This window comes from Staurois parvus, unplaced genomic scaffold (assembly GCF_062004578.1).
Source record: "Staurois parvus isolate SC_StPar_1 unplaced genomic scaffold, SC_StPar_1.0 ptg000299l, whole genome shotgun sequence".
NCBI classification, from domain to species: Eukaryota; Metazoa; Chordata; class Amphibia; order Anura; family Ranidae; genus Staurois; species Staurois parvus.
This window is the reverse complement of record NW_028318095.1, coordinates 9,614,277-9,633,562: the sequence shown is the minus strand read 5'-3', so window position 1 is coordinate 9,633,562 and position 19,286 is coordinate 9,614,277. Positions and strand designations below refer to the sequence as shown.

The 19,286-nt window shown below is 47.1% G+C and overlaps 1 protein-coding gene across 1 annotated transcript in view; it reads right to left on the bottom strand.

Moving 5' to 3' along the window:
• ZNF654 (zinc finger protein 654) overlaps positions 1-3,016 on the bottom strand; it is a 39,124-nt gene extending 36,108 nt beyond the window's left edge. Inside the window, exon 1 of the mRNA XM_089682923.1 lies at positions 2,835-3,016. Coding sequence (XP_089539049.1) covers positions 2,835-2,966 — 132 coding nt within the window. The 5' untranslated portion in view covers positions 2,967-3,016. The remainder of the gene's footprint in view (positions 1-2,834) is intronic.
• Positions 3,017-19,286: the final 16,270 nt, after the last annotated feature.

Here is a 19,286-nt window from a genome sequence, read left to right as displayed (position 1 = left end):
CCCCAGACAGACAGGACCCTGCGCAGCCCCCCCAACAGAAAGAACCCTACGCAGCTTCCCCCCCCCGACAGACAGGACCCTGCGCGGCTTCCCCCCCCCCCCCCCCGACAGACAGGACCCTACGCAGCTCCCCCCCAAATGACAGACAGGACCCTACGCAGCTTCCCCCCCCCCCCCCAATGACAGACAGGACCCTACGCAGCTTCCCCCCCCCCAATGACAGACAGGACCCTACGCAGCTTCCCCCCCCCCAATGACAGACAGGACCCTACGCAGCTTCCCCCCCCCCCCCAATGACAGACAGGACCCTACGCAGCTTCCCCCCCCCCAATGACAGACAGGACCCTACGCAGCTTCCCCCCCCCCAATGACAGACAGGACCCTACGCAGCTTCCCCCCCCCCCCCAATGACAGACAGGACCCTACGCAGCTTCCCCCCCCCCCCCCAATGACAGACAGGACCCTACGCAGCTTCCCCCCCCCCCATGACAGACAGGACCCTACGCAGCTTCCCCCCCCCCATGACAGACAGGACCCTACGCAGCTTCCCCCCCCCCCCCCCCAATGACAGGCAGGACCCTACGCAGCTTCCCCTCCCCCAATGACAGACAGGACCCTACGCAGCTTCCCCCCCCCCCAATGACAGACAGGACCCTACGCAGCTTCCCCCCCCCAAATGACAGACAGGACCCTACGCAGCTACCCCCCCCCCCCCAATGACAGACAGGACCCTACGCAGCTTCCCCCCCCCCAATGACAGACAGGACCCTACGCAGCTTCCCCCCCCCCCAATGACAGACAGGACCCTACGCAGCTTCCCCCCCCCCCCCATGACAGACAGGACCCTACGCAGCTTCCCCCCCCCCAATGACAGGCAGGACCCTACGCAGCTTCCCCCCCCCAATGACAGACAGGACCCTACGCAGCTTCCCCTCCCCCAATGACAGACAGGACCCTACGCAGCTTCCCCTCCCCCAATGACAGACAGGACCCTACGCAGCTTCCCCCCCCATGACAGACAGGACCCTACGCAGCTTCTCTCCCCCAATGACAGACAGGACCCTACGCAGCTTCCCCCCCCATGACAGACAGGACCCTACGCAGCTTCCCCCCCATGACAGACAGGACCCTACGCAGCTTCCCCCCCCCCCCCAATGACAGACAGGACCCTACGCAGCTTCCCCCCCCCAATGAAAGACAGGACCCTACGCAGCTTCCCCCCCCAATGAAAGACAGGACCCTACGCAGCTTCCCCCCCCCCCCAATGAAAGACAGGACCCTACGCAGCTCCCCTCCCCAATGACAGAAAGGACCCTGCGCAGCTTCCCCCCCCCCCCAATGACAGACAGGACCCTGCGCAGCTTTCCCCCCCCCCCCCAATGACAGACAGGACCCTGCGCAGCTTTCCCCCCCCCCCCCCCAATGACAGACAGGACCCTGCGCAGCTTTCCCCCCCCCCCCAATGACAGACAGGACCCTGCGCAGCTTTCCCCCCCCCCCCCCCAATGACAGACAGGACCCTGCGCAGCTTTCCCCCCCCCCCCCCAATGACAGACAGGACCCTGCGCAGCTTCCCCCCCCCCCAATGACAGATAGGACCCTGCGCAGCTTCCCCCCCCCCCCCCCAATGACAGATAGGACCCTACGCAGCTTCCCCCCCCCAATGACAGACAGGACCCTACGCAGCTTCCCCCCCCCCCCATGACAGACAGGACCCTACGCAGCTTCCCCCCCCCCCATGACAGACAGGACCCTACGCAGCTTCCCCCCCATGACAGACAGGACCCTACGCAGCTTCCCCCCCCCATGACAGACAGGACCCTACGCAGCTCCCCCCCCCCATGACAGACAGGACCCTACGCAGCTTCCCCCCCCCATGACAGACAGGACCCTACGCAGCTCCCCCCCCCCATGACAGACAGGACCCTACGCAGCTTCCCCCCCCCCCCCCCCAATGACAGACAGGACCCTACGCAGCTTTCCCCCCCCCAATGAAAGACAGGACCCTACGCAGCTTCCCCCCCCCCAATGAAAGACAGGACCCTACGCAGCTCCCCTCCCCAATGACAGAAAGGACCCTGCGCAGCTTCCCCCCCCCCCCCCCCAATGACAGACAGGACCCTGCGCAGCTTTCCCCCCCAATGACAGACAGGACCCTACGCAGCTTCCCCCCCCCCCATGACAGACAGGACCCTACGCAGCTTCCCCCCCCCCCAATGACAGACAGGACCCTACGCAGCTCCCCTCCCAAATGGCAGACAGGACCCTACGCAGCTTCCCCCCCCCCCCATGACAGACAGGACCCTGCGCAGCTTTCCCCCCCCAATGACAGACAGGACCCTACGCAGCTTCCCCCCCCCCCCCCCCCATGACAGACAGGACCCTACGCAGCTTCCCCCCCCCCCCCCCCAAATGACAGACAGGACCCTACGCAGCTCCCCTCCCAAATGGCAGACAGGACCCTACGCAGCTTCCCCCCCCCCCCCCCCATGACAGACAGGACCCTGCGCAGCTTCCCCCCCAATGACAGACAGGACCCTGCGCAGCTTCCCCCCCCCCCCCCCCCCAATGACAGACAGGACCCTACGCAGCTCCCCCCCCCCAATGACAGACAGGACCCTACGCAGCTCCCCCCCCAATGACAGACAGGACCCTACGCAGCTCCCCCCCCAAAATGACAGACAGGACCCTAAGCAGCCCCCGGCAGGCAGGTCACCATATAGTCCAAGCACGCAGGACAGTAATGATCCCAGCCAGCAGGCTCAGGCCATTGCCCGCACAGTCTCTGTGTTCTCCGCTCTCTGTCGGCTCTCTCCAGCCTGCACTTCTCTCACCTCACAGAAGCGGCGGCAGTATTCCCGACAGTGCTGCTCGCCCACTCCTATCCCCCTCAGCTCCTCATCTACTATGGCTTCCAGCTCCTCCACCAGCCTCTCCGACTCCTGATCACTCTCGTCTTCCGCCATGCCGCTGTCTCCGACCTGCGCGTACTGCTACCGCCGGGCAACCGCCCCCTCCTCTTCCTGCTCCGCCCACTCTCCAACATGATAGGGCGAGAAGCGTGTCTATCCAGGAGAAGCCTGCTGGGAGGGGTGTTGAGATAAGACCGTGGACTTGTAGGCATGCAGCTGATTGGACGCCCGCTATATCCGTCAACACTCTGTCTCCGGAAGAGATGACGTAACAGACTGCCCTCCATTCATTGGCTGGGCTCTGGTCTGTCATTAATAGAGGAGAGAATGGCCTGTCATAAGGTGGGCGGGGCGGCTGGGATCATTAATGGAGTGTATGCGGGAGCGCAGCTGTGTGTCTGGCTGGTGACACCTGTGTGTGACATGGGGGCGGGGCGATGGAGGTGTAACCCAATCCCTGTGTGGGAGGGGATATTACCTGGAGGATTCCATATTAATAGCCGAGGTTGGGCTGAGACCTCCTCGGGGATCCGAACTCTGTACAGGAGCCATGGTACTCAGCGCCTAATATCTCCCCTCTGGTCTGCTATGTCATGGAGGTCCTAGAACAGATATAGGGAGGGGGGCATCTTGTAGAACAAAGAAGACCCCACCCTGCTGGGAGAACACCCCGAAGCCCAGTCACATCTCCACAATGGGGGACGCGTGGAAGCGCGCACTTTTCTGAGCATTTCTGCTTGCTGTCATAGGCAACCCCTTCACTGGAATATACAACAAACACCCAAGAGAAGCGACAAAACTTTATTATAGAGCAGAGTGTGGCACTGACGAGCAGAGTGTGGCACTGACGAGCAGAGTGTGGCACTGGCGAGCAGAGTGTGGCACTGACGAGCAGAGTGTGGCACTGACGGTGTATTTCGTTGCATTTGCAGCTCGACAAATGTACGCCCGCTACCCATATTTACCCCGGTGCACACTTATGAGGATTTTAGTGCGTTTTCCAATTTGCAGAAACACACTACACTCCATTTAACATGGCTTCCTGTGGATCTAGTTCACATCTGTGCGTTTTGAGCCGATGTATTTTTTGGAAAGGATCAGGGACTTGTTTTGTTTTTCCAGCAGCAGATTGCATGTAAAGGCCGACCATACCCGAGTCAAATTCCAATATATTAACCCTTAACACTAACATGCGACTTTGGACGCGTAAAGGTTCCTGCACTACTTTGGTGCTACTTGAGTGCCAGAGTGTAAAGTCACATCAAAGTCACACTACAATACATGAACAGAACTGTCCTACTTTCCTATTTGCCAAAAAAATCCCTGTTCAAAAACACAAAACGTGCTGCAAAAACGCAACCTGTATAGATGTGAACTCAGCTTTAATGGTGCTATTAATGTTACCACAAGTGAGAGGTACATCTGTAGCATCTTCCCGAAACAAGCATCAATACGCACGTTTTCTGTGCGTTTTTTCCCATGTTCAGAAACAATGTGAACTTTACAGGTGGAGCCACCCCCTATGTTTATTTAGGAAAAAAGGGGATAATTAACGAGCGCTTGGAGATGCGTAACAAGCAGCTGGCATGAAAGGCACAAACTTCAAACCTTCACACTAAAATAATAATACATGCAGCGCTAAAATAAGAAACCTGCTACAACATAAAGAAACATGTGTAATAGACTACTAGTGCTTAGTAGTGATTTATAAGTGTCCTCATAGCATATATGCAGTAGTCCCAATAAACTTGTGCAAGACGTGATGAACTCCGTGCTGTGAAGTGTTTAATAATATGCACTCACCAGAAAGCGCATAAAATGCGCATTTGAGTTGTCAGACCACTCCTGGTCCCAGAAAGGTTGCACCTATATGGATCATCTGGCAAGCTGTCACTCTGTCACTCCTTAACCAGCAGGGGGACTCCCGACATCCAAAGGACCCCACAGAGATAATCCAGGCTTATACCCAGGGCACTTTCATGCAGTATCCACCTTGAGAGAGGGGGGGCTTGACCAAGAAGCCCACCCCAAAGAACACTGATAGTGTAGTATGTTCCAACCAATAGTTCTTTATTAAAGATATAGTATACAGAGTAACTCACAGAGTATCCAGATATAAAGATGGGCGCCGGCCTCCACGAGGTACGGAACGGCGTGACGTCACCGGCTAGGCTCCACCCTGACGCGTTTCGTGCGGACGAGCACGTTATCAAAGGGAGCGAGCACTAGCCGTCACATTGTAACAAAGTGTCATTTCTTCAGTTGCTCCCAGTTTACGACTGTAGCCTGGTTCCTATAGGAACCAGGCTACAGTCGTAAACTGGGAGCAACTGAAGAAATGACACTTTGTTACAATGTGACGGCTAGTGCTCGCTCCCTTTGATAACGTGCTCGTCCGCACGAAACGCGTCAGGGTGGAGCCTAGCCGGTGACGTCACGCCGTTCCGTACCTCGTGGAGGCCGGCGCCCATCTTTATATCTGGATACTCTGTGAGTTACTCTGTATACTATATCTTTAATAAAGAACTATTGGTTGGAACATACTACACTATCAGTGTTCTTTGGGGTGGGCTTCTTGGTCAAGCCCCCCCTCTCTCAAGGTGGATACTGCATGAAAGTGCCCTGGGTATAAGCCTGGATTATCTCTGTGGGGTCCTTTGGATGTCGGGAGTCCCCCTGCTGGTTAAGGAGTGACAGAGTGACAGCTTGCCAGATGATCCATATAGGTGCAACCTTTCTGGGACCAGGAGTGGTCTGACAACTCAAATGCGCATTTTATGCGCTTTCTGGTGAGTGCATATTATTAAACACTTCACAGCACGGAGTTCATCACGTCTTGCACAAGTTTATTGGGACTACTGCATATATGCTATGAGGACACTTATAAATCACTACTAAGCACTAGTAGTCTATTACACATGTTTCTTTATGTTGTAGCAGGTTTCTTATTTTAGCGCTGCATGTATTATTAATTTATGTTTATTTAGGAATTGGGATTAGTTGAGGGGTTCTGAGAAAATCAATTTCACTGAAAAATACCAAAACTTTGCCAAAGATGAGACTGTTTTCCAGCTGGGCCCCATTCACACCTGTGCGTTTCATGAAGGTGCTCAGGAACGTGCAAAAAACAAGTCCAAAAAATGTGCTTTTGCGATTTTGGTTTCATTAATTGTTAAAGTGATATTAAAATCAATTAAGAAAACATACCTACTCTGTGAGTTAATTTTGCACAGATTAGCCCCGATCCTCCTCTTCTGGGGTCCCCTACCAGCACTCCTGGCTCCTGCCTAGTTCCCCCAGAGTTAGCAGCTTGTTATGGGGGCACCCAAGAAGGCTTGCACCCAAGCTGTTGCTCTCTGTGTCTATTCACACGGAGCGCAGCTCGTCCCCACTCTCTCCTCATAGGCTTACTGGCTGTGATTGACAGTAGCGGGATCCAGTGGCTCCCATTGCTGTCTCAGCCAGTGAGGAGGAAGAATCCCTGTAGAGCCAAGATTCTCATGTACATCGTTGGGTCAGGATTCGGGGGGGGCACAAAGTTTTTCACCTTCATGTATAGAATGCATGAAGGTAAAAATCTTTGAGCCTTTACAACCACTTTAAAAAAATCGCTTTTCCTAGAGGAGTTTAACGTTTGCTTGTAGCACCAACTGATGTTATCCTATGTGTCCACACAAATTAGGGCATTTAGAGGCATATTTTAAACTCAGCATTTAGAGGCAGAAAAAAATGCTTGTTTTGCTTTTTTGAGAAAAAACAGAAAAAAAATAAACGTGCCTAAATGCTAGTACAAAAAAATCTCAGAATTAGCTTTTTTTTCCTGCCAAGAGCACTGGTGTTTTTTTAAGCCAGTGTGCATGGACCCTGAGGGAGATCTGTGTGCTGTGTGCAAAGTGTATGGAGATTCCTGTGTTCACCAACAACAGTGTAAAGAATCAACTGCTACAGCAAGGAACTGCTATACAGAATAGATACAATGTTGTGGAGATGGAACTGCTGGGTGACTTGACACATTTTTCCCAAATACAGCATAAAGATGTCAATTCACTATCCCTTTCTGTGGTATATATCTCAAAAAGTAAAAAGGTTGGGTTAAATGCAGTGTAAACTAGCATTAAAGTCAGTACTAAAGGAAATAAATAAATGCATAGTTAAATAAGTAGTGGTCCAGGCATGAAAATATTGAAGCAATGTAAAAATATAATAGCCAATTTGGGGTAGCCTTTACCTATTGGCTAGTTGCCTAGACTGGCAGCACAGTGGTTAAATGGTTAGCACTTCCGCCTGGCAGCACTAGAGTTGTTGGTTCACATCCAGGGGCGGACTGACCATTTGGAAACTCAGGCACTGCCCGAGGCCCTGGGGTCAGTAGGGGGCCCCATGAGATGCCCCTGGTACCTTTTTCATAGGCTTTTTTGAGTTTGGGCAAGGACACAGGGGCCCCATGATCCCCTATTGCCCGGGGGCCCCATTAGTTGTCAGTCCACCCCTGTTCACATCCCAACAACAGCACCACCTACCTGGAGTTTGCATGTTCTCCCTGTGCCTGCGTGGGTTTCCTCCAGGTACTCCAGTTTCCTTCCACACTCCAAAGACATGCTGGTAGGTTAATTGGCACTGGTCTAAATTTGGCCTTAGTATGTATATGTATGAATGTGAGTTAGGGACCTAAGAATGTCCTTGAGGGTTAGGGACTGATATGAATGTACAATATATATACATACATGTAAATTGACAGCACTATATAAGTACCTGTAATAAATAAAAATAAATGTGGCTCAGTAATCTCTCAACAGTAATGCATAAAAACCTAAATATAAATAAAAACACAGAAATGTTACATGTAGTGAAATATATTTATTTTCTCTTGTCATTTCCCCAAATTTTCAGAGACTTGTTTGTGTATATACAAGCATATACTTCATTTGCTGCATACAGTGGGGCAAAAAAGTATTTAGTCAGCCACCAATTGTGAAAGTTCTCCCACTTACAAAGATGAGAGAGGCCTGTAATTGGCATCATAGGTAGACCTCAACTATGAGAGACAAAATGAGAAAAAAAATCCAGACAATCACATTGGCTGATTTGGAAAGAATTTATTTTCAAATTATGGTGGAAAATAAGTATTTGGTCACCTACAAACAAGCAAGATTTCTGGCTCTCACAGACCTGTACCTTCTTCTTTAAGAGGCTCCTCTGTCCTGCACTCATTACCTGTATCAATGGCACCTGTTTGAACTTGTTATCAGTATAAAAGACACCTGTCCACAACCTCAAACAGTCACACTCCAAACTCCACTATGGTGAAGACCAAAGAGCTGTCGAAGGACACCAGAAACAAAATTGTAGACCTGCACCAGGCTGGGAAGACTGAATCTGCAATAGGCAAGCAGCTTGGTGTGAACAAATCAACTGTGGGTGCAATAACACTGTTCAACAAATTTTTATTTTTTGCCAGTTTTGGAAACAAAAGGATCCATTTCTTAATGAATTTCACATTCTGAGTTCAAATATAACAATGAAATTTGTGAATTGGCTCTAGTTTTTCTGTAAACGGAAAGTTTTCTACTATAGGCGTAATGACTACATAATGCACAATAATTATATAGATAGATGTCTTTCCACAAATATAAAGCAAGTGATATTGACTACATAACAAAGCCTAAATGGCATAATATATTGCATAGGATTACCAAGAAAAATTATAGCCATAAGCTAAGTTGAATCATTTTAATACTTAGGATTCTCACTAGTTTTGTCTTCAGTTTGTGTCGGTTTTGCTTCTCTTGGCTTTTCTCTTGTATTCGAGGAAAGGGCTATCTCTTACAACTGTCCAGCAATAGTCAGCAAGCATTGATGGGCTCCATTTACCTTGATATCTTCTTTCCATAGCTGCAATGTCTTGATGGAAGCGCTCTCCGTGTTCATCACTCACTGCTCCACAGTTTGGTGGGAAAAAATCCAGATGCGAATGTAGAAAATGAATTTTTAGAGACATGTTGCAACCCAGATTTCTGTAAGTCTGGATGAGTTTTTCTACCACTTTCTTGTATTCTGGTGTTTTATTGTTTCCAAGAAAATTTGATGTCACTGATACAAATGCTGTCCAGGCAGCCTTTTCCTTTCCACGCAACAGAGAAAGAAACTCATCATCATGAATAAGTTTACGAATGTGTGGCCCAACAAAGACTCCTTCATTTATTTTTGCAGCACTAAGTGCTGGAAATTTGCTAATCAGGTACTTGAAACCTGCTTTATTCTTGTCCATTGCCTTAATAAAGTTTTTCATTAATCCCAACTTGATGTGTAATGGAGGTAATAAGATCTTATTGCTGTCTACAAGTGCTGGATAGTTAACATTTTTTTCTCCAGGCTGCAATGACTGGCGTAATGGCCAGTCTCTTTTGGCATAGTGCATTTCTCTCGCACGACTGTCCCACTCACAGAGGAAGCAGCAGTACTTAGTACATCCACCTTGAAGTCCAAGTAGGATAGCAATCACCTTCAGGTCACCACAAATCGACCATTGATGTTCATCATAGATGATGCACCTTAAAAGCTCTTTCAAGTTTTCATATGTTTCTTTCATTGAAACTGCGTAAGCAACTGGAACTGACGGCAGCTGATTGCCATTATGGAGCAAAACAGCTTTAAGACTCGCCTTTGAAGCATCAATGAACAGCCTCCACTCATCGGGATCATACCATACGCCGATGGCTGAGATTAAACCATGAACATTGTTACATACAGCAATATCACCTTCCTGGATGAAGAATGAGATCAAATCTTTCTGATGATGACGGTAGAAAGACGTACGAACATCACTTGCTAGGAGATTCCACTGTTGTAGTCTTGACCCCAAAAGCTCTGCCTTGTTCTTCGGAAGATCCAGGTCTCTGATAAGATCGCTCAATTCCACTTGTGTAATGAGGTGTGGTTCAGTGGGTGTGGATGGAAGAAAGTCTGGGTCATGTGAGGTTGACGGTTGATGACTACACGCTTCAGGTTCTTCCTCACTTGACTCAACCACGAAGGATTCTGGTGCTTTAGGAATTGGTAGCCCCTCTCCATGAGGAACTGGACGTATTGCCGATGGAATATTTGGATAGTGCACAGATAACTTTTTCTTCTTATTTAGCCCTTTTACAATTGGAGGCACCATACAAAAGTAACAATTACTAACATGATCTGTTGGCTCTCTCCAAATCATTGGCACAGCGAAAGGCATAGATGCCTTTTTTCCATTCAACCATTGCTCCAGTGCCGTCCCACAAGAATTGCAGCATATATGTGGTGCCCAGCTCTTGTCCTGGTCTCCTATCTTGCAGCCAAAATACAAGTTGTAGGCTTTCTTAATCATTCCTGTTATCCTCCTTTTTTGTGAGATAAAAGTTATTTCACCGCAGATATAGAAGAAATTATCTGCTTTATTCACACAAGTTCGAGGCATTACTGAGTAGCCTATATAAGCATAAAACGAAATGTAAAGACGCTGTCGAACTACAATCAGCTACAGATACTGCAGCTTTTATGCAGTGAAGTGATGCAATTAAAGGCTAATATTGCATCATCTCAGTATACATGCAATTTTCTATTGGTCACCAGTATCAATTGCGCAATATGCAGCTGAAGTTGCATCATAATTTTGAATGGCTTACGTCATTAGATGGGTGAATATATCATGGAAACTAGAGCCAATCAACATTTTTTAGGGTCATTTTCGTTTTCAGCACCCCAAAATTATGTAAGATTAGCTAATTTTATGCCCAAAACTTTTTACCTGTTGAACAGTGTAATTAGAAAATGGAAGACATACAAGACCACTGATAATATTTTCAAAATAGATAGTGCCGCGCTCCCATGTACCAATATGTATATCTTATACTTTCAAAGTGCTAATGAATAGCTTTCAAGATACTGCATGTATCAAACAATTATTACTAGTGACTCAAAACATCATTGTGAATATTAATCTTCATGCAAGTGACATTAATAACTGATAATCCTAAGGTGATAATGTCCCTCCATCTGGGGCTCTACGCAAGATCTCACCCCGTGGGGTCAAAATGATCACAAGAACGGTGAGCAAAAATCCCAGGACCACAGGGGGGGACCTAGTGAATGACCTGCAGAGAGCTGGGACCAACATAACAAAGGCTACCATCAGTAACACACTACGCCGCCAGGGACTCAGATCCTGCAGTGCCAGACGTGTCCCCCTGCTTAAGCCAGTACATGTCCGGGCCCGTCTGAAGTTTGCTAGAGAGCATTTGGATGATCCAGAAGAGGATTGGGAGAATGTCATATGGTCAGATGAAACCAAAATAGAACTGTTTGGTAGAAACACAACTCGTCGTGTTTGGAGGAGAGAGAATTCTGAGTTGCATCCAAAGAACACCATACCTACTATGAAGCATGGGGGGGGGGGCAACATCATGCTTTGGGGCTGTTTCTCCGCAAAGGGACCAGGACGACTGATCCATGTACAGGACAGAATGAATGGGGCCATGTATCGTGAGATTTTGAGTGCAAACCTTCTTCCATCAGCAAGGGCATTGAAGATGAAACATGGCTGGGTCTTCCAACATGACAATGATCCCAAACATACCGCCCGGGCAACGAAGGAGTGGCTTCGTAAGAAGCATTTCAAGGTCCTGGAGTGGCCTAGCCAGTCTCCAAATCTCAACCCCATAGAAAACCTTTGGAGGGAGTTGAAAGTCCGTGTTGCCCAGTGACAGCCCCAAAACATCACTGCTGTAGAGGAGATCTGCATGGAGGATGGGCCAACATACCAGCAACAGTGTGTGCCAACCTTGTGAAGACTTACAGGAAACGTTTGACCTCTGTCATTGCCAACAAAGGATATATAACAAAGTATTGAGATGAACTTTTGATATTGACCAAATACTTATTTTCCACCATAATTTGCAAATAAATTCTTTCCAAATCAGCCAATGTGGTTGTCTGGATTTGTTTTGTCATTTTGTCTCTCATAGTTGAGGTCTACCTATGATGCCAATTACAGGCCTCTCTCATCTTTGTAAGTGGGAGAACTTTCACAATTGGTGGCTGACTAAATACTTTTTTGCCCCACTGTAAACCTTCCAATTAGACGTGCAGGAAGAAAAAAATTGGTTTCAATGTTCAATGCGAATGTTCCGAATTTGGTTGATCGAAAAGTTTTGAATTGGCATTTGAATTCAAATGTATTAGAATTGTGGAAGACAGTTTATATTCATTCCTTTTTTTTTTATTCTATGCTATTGTTTTCTATTCTATTTTTTATTTTCTATTCTATTCCTTTCTTTTCTATCCAATTGTATTCTATTCTTTTATTTTCTATTTTAGTCTGCTCTGTTTTACTCTTTTCTTTTCTGTTTTATTCTATTCTTTTCAATATTTAAATTTATTTGAATTTCGGAAGATGGTTATATTCTTTCTATTTTATTCTATTCCTTTATTTTCTATTTCGTTATTTTCAGTTCTGTTTTATTCTATTATTTTATTTTCTATTCTACTCTGTTCTATTTTAATCTCCTATTTGCTCTTTTATTTTTTTCCATTCTATCCTATTCTGTTCCTTTATTTTCGATTCTATTTTATTATTTTCTTTTTTTTTTCCCATTTCTTTTGCGAATTCCATTTGAATTCTATTCAATTTTGGACATCATTTTGTTTTGTTATTTTGGATTCATTTAAATTTGATACCATTGTAGTTTTGAAATTCAGATACATCTGAATCTTCGAATGATGAAAAATTTGTCCGAATTTCGATTCGGAATGAAATGAACTGCACATGTCTACTCCCAATCGCTCAAAACATAATACAATGTACATGCACATCACGATGGTCTAATCCAGTGGTGTTCAAACTGCGACCCTTTGCTACCTTTTATCCAGCTTTTAGGGCACTATTGTTCCCACTGATTTGAAGCACTATTCCTAACACTGACACCAACAGTGAGGCATAATTCCTCCAACTGACACCAATGCTGCGGCACTATTCCTCCCACTAATATCAATGATGGGGCACTATTCCTCCCGCTAATATCAATGATAGGGTACTATTCCTCCCAGCAATATCAATGATGGGGCACTATTCCTCCCAGCAATATCAATGATGGGGCACTATTCCTCCCAGCAATATCAATGATGGGGCACTATTCCTCCCAGCAATATCAATGATGGGGCACTATTCCTCCCAGCAATATCAATGATGGGGCACTATTCCTCCCAGCAATATCAATGATGGGGCACTATTCCTCCCAGCAATATCAATGATAGGGCACTATTCCTCCCAGCAATATCAATGATGGGGCACTATTCCTCCCACTAATATCAAGGATGGGGCGCTATTCCGTCCACTGACACCAAGGATAAAGGACTATTTCTTTCATTGACACCAATGATGGGGCACTATTCCATCTACTGACACCAATGATAGGGCACTATTCTATCCATTAAAATGGAAAAAAGGGTACGCTCAAGGCCTCTATAGCCAATACTGAAGGCATTAGTGGATACAAGTTATCAAACATTCATATCGGCTACCAGATGATTGCTGACTCCATCCCAATAAATATTGGGTGTGGTCACCGAAACTTATAATCAATACATATATAGAAAAAGGGTAGGAAATACCCCTGCTAACAAGTTTGATATGGGACCATGTAGCTTAATCAAAACAATGACTTTAATGAAAAAATAAATATGCATGCACAGTAAACATATGAGGTGAGCAACCCACCACCGCTACTTCACTAAAAATTAAAAAGACAACGTTGTTGTAACGGAACTTAACCCCGACTGCGCTAGGGTATTTCCGTTAGACTCCCGCTTCCTTGTCTGAACACAGATCAACGGACACCACCGCTGACCATACAGGAACAAGACAGCACCAGACTCTTCTTAAGACAGGAAGTAAACTGCTTTATTTTAACACAAAACACAAGATATATACACAGGGTGGGGAAATACAACCAGGAACAGGAAATACATCAGCAGGCTGACCCATCCAGGGGAAGGGGCTGCCGGAAACACCCCCCACCAAACCAAGAGACACAATAGAACAAAAGGGATAACCACATGGCAGTAGACAATACAGGGACACATACATCCCATAAAAGTTTGATGGCCAGCAAGACACAATAGAACAATAGGATGCAGCACATGGCAGTGAACAATGGACATTCCACCCTGTACCCCTAACAGGCACAGGGTGGCTCACACATAAGAGGAACATGAGCTGAGACAGGGGTCCCCCCATCCCCCAAAAGTAACTCCCGTCACATATCTCTCCTTTCGGTAGGAGACTAACGCAGGAGTAAATCCCAGACGAATGGACTCTGAAGTTACTCTGTTCTTCCAGTCCCCCAATGCCAGCACCCACACAGTACCCCATGCAAATTGTCCCACACCAAGCATTACTCACCCAGCCAACCTCTGCCTCTTCCGTAGAACATACCCGTACGGACTGGTCCTTCTCCCTGAAGTCCTCTCAGCCGCTGGGGAGAAGACAGGGTGGCTGGGCCGACTCCATCATGTGGTGGGGGATCTGGGCCGACTGCCCAGCATCCCTGGGGTACCCAGGTGCGACTGTAGTCTCATCCACTTTGTCTTGATGGACATCCCCCAGTATTTGCAAAGTAAGGATGACATCCTCTTGTCCCAATGCCAGACCCTTTTCTGGGGTTGTGTCAGTGGAGACCAAAGTCCCATCCATGGACACCAGATCAAGCTGTCGTTGTGAGGTGCTGATTGCATCCTCTTCCTGTAGCTCTTGCAGTGCTGATTGTTGTGGGCAGAGGTCAACCATGCCATGCCCTGATGCCAGCTCACCTGCAGGGGGCGTGCTGGCTGGTTACTCCTCAGCAGAAAAGTCAATCAAATCCCCAGTCTCTGGAACTGCTGTTTGGGGATAGGGGTTCACCATCTCCTGTCCGTGGAACTCAGAAGATGTTACCAGTGCTGGGCAGAGTTCAGTAATGTTTGGCCTGGTGGCCAGCTCTTCTACTGGTTCCTTCACAGCAGAGAAGTCTATCAGATCCCTGGTATGTGGAATTTCCACTGCCGATTCTTGGGCATGCTGCTGAACATGTTTTAGCAGTTGCCTGTATGCCCTTTCCAGATCCAGTTCTTTCTTCAGTAAGTATTCCAGATCTGGTTCGAGCTCTGAGACCCCTGTGAGACCGAACATAGCCTCTCTGCCTTCTCGCAACTCCTTCAGGGTAGGTTCTCCCTCGCCAAACACAAAATGATCTGTAAGGCTCTCCCACAGCAATCCAGGGCCAGCAAAGTCATATCCCTCTGGAGAGCACTCTGTTGACACCCCTAAATATTCCTGCTCTGCGTACCATTGCAAAGCCCGATATCAGTTGTCCAGCTCTATCTCCTGCTGGACCAGCCTGTCCAACTCAGTCACCCATTGCTCTTGGGGTAACTCTCCCAGAAATGGCATCCGTAACTTCCGATGGTCCCTGGCCCTTTCCCCTGGGGTTGGATAGCACTTGCCCTTGTCCATACCAGCAGCCTGGAGGGTTCCTCTCCAAAGGATCTCCCAAATCCGCTGCCTGAGCTCCAGGTACTGATCCATAGACACAGTCCTGGGGTATGTTGCAAGAACGGTCTGCAGCAGCGCTGGGAACTCTGATGCCAGGTCCATATCTCCACTTGGGTGACCGACGTCTCCTTTCCTAATCTTGGATCCCGGTGGTGGTTTGGACGTGTTCACAGCTTGGAAGCACAATCCCACCGCTTGCCACCAATATAACGGAAACCGGACCCCGACTGCGCTAGGGTATTTCCGTTAGACTCCCGCTTCCCTGTCCGAACACAGATCCATGGACACTACCGCTGACCATACAGGAACGAGACAGCACCAGACTCTTCTTAAGACAGGAAGTAAACTGCTTTATTTTAACACAAAACACAAGATATATACACAGGGTGGGGAAATACAACCAGGAACAGGAAACACATCAGCAGGCCGACCCATCAGGGGGAAGGGGCTGCTGGAAATACCCCCCACCAAACCAAGACACAAAATAGAACAAAGGGATAACCACTTGGCAGTAGACAATACAGGAACACATACATCCCATATTAGTTTGCTGGCCATCAAGACACAATAGAACAATGGGATGCAGCACATGGCAGTGAAGAGTGGACATTCCACCCTGTACCCCTAACAGGCACAGGGTGGCTTACACATAAGAGGAACATGAGCTGAGACAGGGGTCCCCCACCCCCAAAAGTCACTCCCGTCACAGTTGTCTAGTCACCCAAGCAGCTGCCCTATCATTGATGTAATGCAATAAAATGCTGATTGGTTTGTGAGATAAAATATTGCACCTTTCGATGGACTAAAGAATGCCTTATTTTACAATCATTTTTTGATGAATGGCAAAAATTCTTTTGAAAAACGATATGAGCTTTTTTACCATTGATCTTAAAGCAGTAGATACCATTTTGTGAATGGAGCCCATTGCAGCTTACCAATCATTAGATCTGGTTGCTACATTAGTTTTCTTTTTTTAGGTATTTTCCCTCTGTTCATCTGGTGATCTGGCATCTTGAGGTGAAGGAGCACAGAGAGCACATTTGGACAGAAGAAATAAGTGAAGCAAACCTAAGTGCAACCACTAGCAGCATGATTAAAAAAAAAAACTCCATAAACCTCCAATACACCAATTATCTGTAAAGAATGAAAAATATTTTTTCCAACAAATCTATAATCATAAAAGTTTTTCTAAATGATCATATTGGTGTTAGTACTGCTGCCCACAATCATGTGTTCCCACAAGTATACCAGTGAATAAGTTATTGATGAAGTAATGTGATCTGACAGAATACATTGGGAGGAGATGGTGACAGTACGCTGCAGACCAGAAGTGTGTGGTCGGCCATCTTGTTGGAGGTTTTCACTATTGGAAGGCTTACATACTGCAGTGCACCAGATTAAGGAAACATTTTAAGCTAAGTACAGTGGGCAAAATGATTATTTCATCCCCTGCAGATATTGTAAGTTTACCCACTTACAGAGAAAAGAAGGGTCTATAATTTTTATCATAGGTGTATTTTAAATGATAGAGACAGAATATCAACCAAAAATCCAGAAAAAACATGATACAAATGTTATAAATTGAGTTGCAGTTCAATGAGTAAAATAAGTATTTGATCCCCTACCCACCAACAATAATTCTGGCTCCCACAGACTGGCTATGTGCTCATATGGTACACCAATTAGTCCTGTCAATTTAAGAAGGTGCTCCTAACAAAAATGTGTTATGTATATAAAAGACACCTGTCCACAGAATCTCTTTCTTCCATTCAAACCTCATCATCATTGGCAGAAACAAAGAGCTGTCAAAGCACATTAGGGATTGTAGACCTGCACAAGCCTAGGATGGGCTACAAGACCATCAGGAAGAAGCTTGGTGAGAAGGAGACAACTGTTGGAGCAATTATTTGCAAATGGAAAAAATACAAAATAACCTTTAAGCGCCCTCGGTCTGGAGCTCCATGCAAGTTTTGGGGATGAACATGAGAAAAGTGAGGGATCAGCCCAGAACTACTCGAGAGGAGCTTGTGAATGATCTCAAGGCAGTTGGGACCACAGTCACCAAACAAACCATTGGTAGCACAATACGCCGCCATGGATTGAAATCACCCTCCACAAGAAGGCACATGTACAGGCCCATCTGAAGTTTGCCAATGAACAGCTGAATGATTCAGAGAAGGATTGAGAGAAAGTGCTGTAGTCAGATGAGACCACAATTGAGCTCTTTGGTAATAACTTCACTCACCATGTTTGGAGGATGAAAAATGCTGACTATGACCCTAAGGACACCATCCCTACAATCAAGCACGAAGGTGGAAACATTATGCTTCGGGGCTGTTTCTCTGCTAAAGGTATAGGCTGACTTTGCCACATTGAGGGGCCAATGGACGGGGACATGTATTGTAGAACACTGAAGATGGGTTGTGGATGGGTCTTCCAGCATGAAAATGACCCAAAACTTACCTACCGCCAAGGCAACAAATGAGTGCCTCGAGAAGAAGCATATTAAGGTAATTAAACCTATAGAAATTTATGGAGGGAGCTGAAACTTTGAGTTGGAGATTGAGAAGGGAATTTAGAGGAGATCTGTAAAGAAGAGTGGACCAAAATCCCTCCTGAGATGTGTGCAAACCTGGTAACCAACTACAAGAAATGTCTTTTCTCTGTGCTTGCCAACAAGGGCTTCTCCAAGTACTAAGTCATGTTTTGTTTGGGGATCAAATTCACTGCTCAAAAAAATTAAAGGAACACTTTGAAAACACATCAGATCTCATTGGGGAAAAATATGCTGGATATCTATATCTATGGATATCTATACTTATATGGACTGGGTAATATGTTAGGAATATAAGGATGCCCCATCATTTGATGGAAATGAAAATGATCAAACTACAGAGGACTGAATTCAAAGACAACCCAAAAATCAAAGTGAAAAAATGATGCAGCAGGCTAGTCCATTTTGCTGAAATTACATTGCAGCAACTCAAAATGGTACTTATTAGTTTGTATGGGCCCCACGTGCTTGTATGCATGCCTCACAATGTAGGGTCATGCTCCTAATGAGATGACGGATGCAGGGGCAGACTGACAACTCATGGGGCCCCCGGGCAATAGGGGATTATGTAGCCCCTGTGTCCTTGCCCAAACTCAAAAAAGCCTATGAAAAAGGTACCGGGGCATCTCATGGGGCCCCCTACTGACCCCGGGCCCTCGGGCAGTGCCCGATTTTCCAAATGGTCAGTCTGTCGCTGGACGGATGGTGTACTGGGCTATTTCCTCCCAGATCTGGACCAGGGTACCACTGAGCTCCTGGACAGTCTGAGGTGCAACCTGGCTGCAACAGATGGACCGAAACATAATATCCCAGAGGTGGTCTATTTGATTTAGGTCAGGCGAGCATGGAGGCCATTCAATGGTATCAATTCCTTCATCCTCCAGGAACTGCCTGCATACTCTCACCACATGAGGCTGGGCATTGTCGTGCATCAGGAGGAACCCAGGACCCACTGCGCATAGGATCTGACAATAGGTCCAAGGATTTCATCCTGATACCTAAAGGCAGTTAGTGTGCCATTGTCTTGCCTGTAGAGTTCTGTGCATCCCTTCATGGATGTGCCTCACCAGATCATCACTGACCCACCACCAAAACAGTCATGCTGAACAATGGTACAGGCATAACGTTCTCCATGGCTTCTCCAGACCTGTAAGGGATTTCTGGCAAGAAGAATCGCGATTGGAAATGCGCATGCGCATAGGAATTCCTGCAGAAAAATTGCCGGTTGTGCGCATGCGCGCAGGAATGCGTGATCGCGCAC